General features: G+C 45.6%; 1 protein-coding gene across 1 annotated transcript; it reads right to left on the bottom strand.

Moving 5' to 3' along the window:
- Positions 1–613: 613 nt before the first annotated feature.
- On the bottom strand, positions 614–1,693 carry LOC107046512. Its single transcript, XM_015269134.1, has one exon. The coding sequence runs from the start codon at positions 1,691–1,693 to the stop codon at positions 614–616; it is 1,080 nt and encodes a 359-aa protein (XP_015124620.1).
- Positions 1,694–3,566: the final 1,873 nt, after the last annotated feature.

Here is a 3,566-nt window from a genome sequence, read left to right as displayed (position 1 = left end):
GAAGATATGAGGCCGTTGCACCACCTCCGATACGTTTTTATATGAAGTGGCCGTTCGCCACTTCAAAAAAGATGTAGAGGAAGCGGCACGTTGCACCACTTCCAATACGATTGGCGTTGCCATTCACTACACCGTTAATCTGAATTGATTTTTACAGATTTTGCGAGGTAACTGTTTTGGATGTTAGATTGACACTTTGAATTAATAATAACACTGATTTCACACGAAAGATCCATTGACAAACTTAAGTGCTCGAATAGCGTCGGTTTTGATCGTTACACGTGGTGTAATAGACTAGGTTGGGTTAGCGTCGGTTGGGCGCTTCCCCGCGAGAAACTAGCGAGTCGAGAGGGGGAAAATTCGCAGCGGTGGCGTGGCGAACTAGATAAAAACTAGCATTCAGCGCGCGCGTAGATTTGAACGAGTTACGATGTAACATACTCCCGGCAAAAGCTGCGAAATAAACCACCAGTGGGTTGTTGTGCAGTAGAGGAACGTATGTACGATAGATTGATAAACGATATAACTGATAATTCTAGCTATGACTCATAGCTAGGTGACGGGTAACAGACAGAGGCGGGTGATGTTGCGTTTATAGGTACCGCTGGCGGTCCTAACTGATGCNTGTCCTAACTGATGCAACTCGAGCGACGCCGTCACTTACAGGATACACTTCAATGATCATGCCCAGCGGCCATCGTGCACAAGCGACAGCGTCGTCCATGAGGAGAACCACTGAACCGAGTTTCAGTTCAGCAGTAGACGTATGCCATTTTTGGCGAGTTTGGCGTTCATGTAGATATTCCTTGTGCCATTTATTCCAAAAGTCCTGTTTGGCCTTGGTGATGAAGTTATAAGTGGACAGGCGATTATCTGAAACTGACGAGAACGATTTTTCGGGTAAGGCATTGAATGGTCGGCCTATCAACAGGTGGGCTGGAGTGATAGCTAAGGGATCATTGGGATCAGCCGAAAGAGTACACAACGGTCGAGAGTTTAAGATCGCTTCAATTTCGATCAGCAAAGTATTGAGTTGCTCATAAGTAAGTCTTTGGTCCTTTAAAACGCATTTCAAATGATGTTTGAAACTCTTTACAGCTGCTTCCCAAATCCCTCCAAAGTGGGGAGACAATGGTGGGTTAAAATTCCAGGTGATGCGTTTAGATAGAGCGTAATTGCCCACGCTTTCCGCGAATTCGGGGCTAGAAAGAAGATTGTACAATTCACTGAGCTCTTTACTGGCTCCAACGACATTTGTACCGTTGTCGGAGTAAACCTGTTCAGGAACACCTCTGCGGCCGGTGAACCTGCGAAAGGCTGCCAAAAATCCTTGTGAGGAAAGATCAGTCGCTAATTCAATGTGAACAGCCTTAGAGACCATACACACGAATACACATCCGTACGACTTGAGAAACGATCTGTTACGATCTTTCTTCTCTTTGATGAGGATTGGACCAAAAAAATCAACACCTGTCTGCGAGAAAGCGGGTGCTTCTTTCACTCTAGATCTAGGCAAATCTGCGATCTGAGCATGAACTACCGTTGGTTTCTGACGAATGCATTCGATACAACGACGAACAATCCTTCTGATCTGATCCTTACCGTTCAGAATCCAGAATTTGGATCGAATCGCGTAGAGAGTACTTTGAATCCCTGCATGGAGATTCGAATGATGAGCCCGACGGATGATCATGTCGGTAACCGGATGTTTACTAGGCAACAAGATTGGGTGTTTCTGNATTCGAATGATGAGCCCGACGGATGATCATGTCGGTAACCGGATGTTTACTAGGCAATAAGATTGGGTCTTTCTGATTGTACGATAGTTCGGACTTCTTGAGCCGACCGCCCACAAGAAGCAGTTCCTTGTCGTCTACGAAGGGATGCAATTGATCAAACGAGGTTCCCTTTGCTGATGAACGAGTTGAGTTCGTCGAAGATTGATTGATTGTGAGCCTTCGTACTTCAACAGAGAAACGCTCGCGCTGAACCATCGTGACGATTTGATGCTCAGCCTCGTCAAGTTCTTTGACAGTGAGTGGACGATTCCGAGGGGTTTGTGGATACTTCCATCGCCGGATGTACGCAATGACTCTTACAAATCGTTCGAAATCAGAGAACTGAGAATACAGAGAGTCACATGAAGTGGTAGTGATCAGGCAGAGATTCCTTTTCAGTCCTTGCACTAGAACTGCGGAGGGTACGATGGATTGCGGCCATCCGGGTTCTTCGAGAATTAGCCATCTAGGACCTGAAGACCAGAGAGTTATTGACAAATTCAGACGGAAGTTGTCCTCGAGATAACGCGTCAGCTGGATTGTCTTCGGACCGGACATGTCTCCAACTAACTTGATCACCTAAAGTTTGAATATCTGCCACTCTGTTTGATTCGAAAGTTCTGAGAAGATGAGGAGCTTTCTTAAGCCAACAAAGAATGATGGTGGAGTCAGACCATAAGTATGCCTGATCGATGGGGAAGTCGAACTGAACCGTAGTCTCCACATATAATTTTTTGAGGATGGTCGCTGGGCAGAGTTCCAACCTAGGGATTGTAACTCCGCTCAACGGTGCTACCCGAGATTTACTACATATCAGTCTGATCAAAACCTCACCTTGAGGATTGCTGGATTTGAGATACAGACAAGCTCCATATCCGTGACTGGAGGCGTCACAAAATCCATGGATTTCGATGCGAGAGGGATTTTCGATTAAAATCTGTCGAGGAACCGAGACTTCACGNCACCTTGAGGATTGCTGGAGTTGAGATACAGACAAGCTTCATATCCGTGACTGGAGGCGTCACAAAATGCATGGATTGCGATACGAGAGGGATTTTCGATTAAAATCTGTCGAGGAACCGAGACTTCACGAATTTTTGGTAACTGGAGTGCTAGCGACGTCCATTTTGTGTGTATATCTTGAGGAAGAGACTCATCTCATGTAATCTTTGCCTTCCAGCAGTCTTGAATTAAGACTTTGGCGAATAAAGTCACGGATCCTAAGAATCCTAGAGGATCGAAGATCCTTGATACTTCTGAGAGGAGTTTATGTTTGGTTGCAACAACGTTAGGATCAACCTGAGTCAAAGTGTACTGCAACAGATCACCTTGGGCATCCCATATGATACCCAAAGTCTTCTGGACTGGATCATCGTTGATCAAGCAATCCAAATCAAAGAACCTTTTATCAATCTTGTCCAAAGCTGAACGATGATTGGATGACCATTGGCGGATGACGAAACTGCCGCGAGAGAGCAATGCGATCATATCATCTCTAATGGTTATAAGTTCGTCTAGAGAATCTGCTCCGGAGATGAAATCGTCAACATAAGAATCACGAAGTAGAAGTTTACTGGCACGTGGGAAGTTCTGTGCCTCATCACGCGCAAGTTGTTGTATGGTACGAATCGCTAAGAACGAAGCAGCGGCTGTATCAAACGTCACGGTGTTGAGTTGAAAAGCTCTGAGTCAGCCTTGGTAAGGCCACAGAACCCTTTGAAATTGTCTGTCGTCAGGATGAATTAGAATCTGGCGGTACATTTTCTCAATGTCCGCTGTGATGACGTA

This window comes from Diachasma alloeum, unplaced genomic scaffold, assembly GCF_001412515.2.
Source record: "Diachasma alloeum isolate Michigan unplaced genomic scaffold, Dall2.0 Dall_scaffold_01458, whole genome shotgun sequence".
NCBI classification, from domain to species: domain Eukaryota; kingdom Metazoa; phylum Arthropoda; class Insecta; order Hymenoptera; family Braconidae; genus Diachasma; species Diachasma alloeum.
Note: the sequence above shows the minus strand (reverse complement) of the source record. Positions and strands in the feature narration are given on the sequence as shown.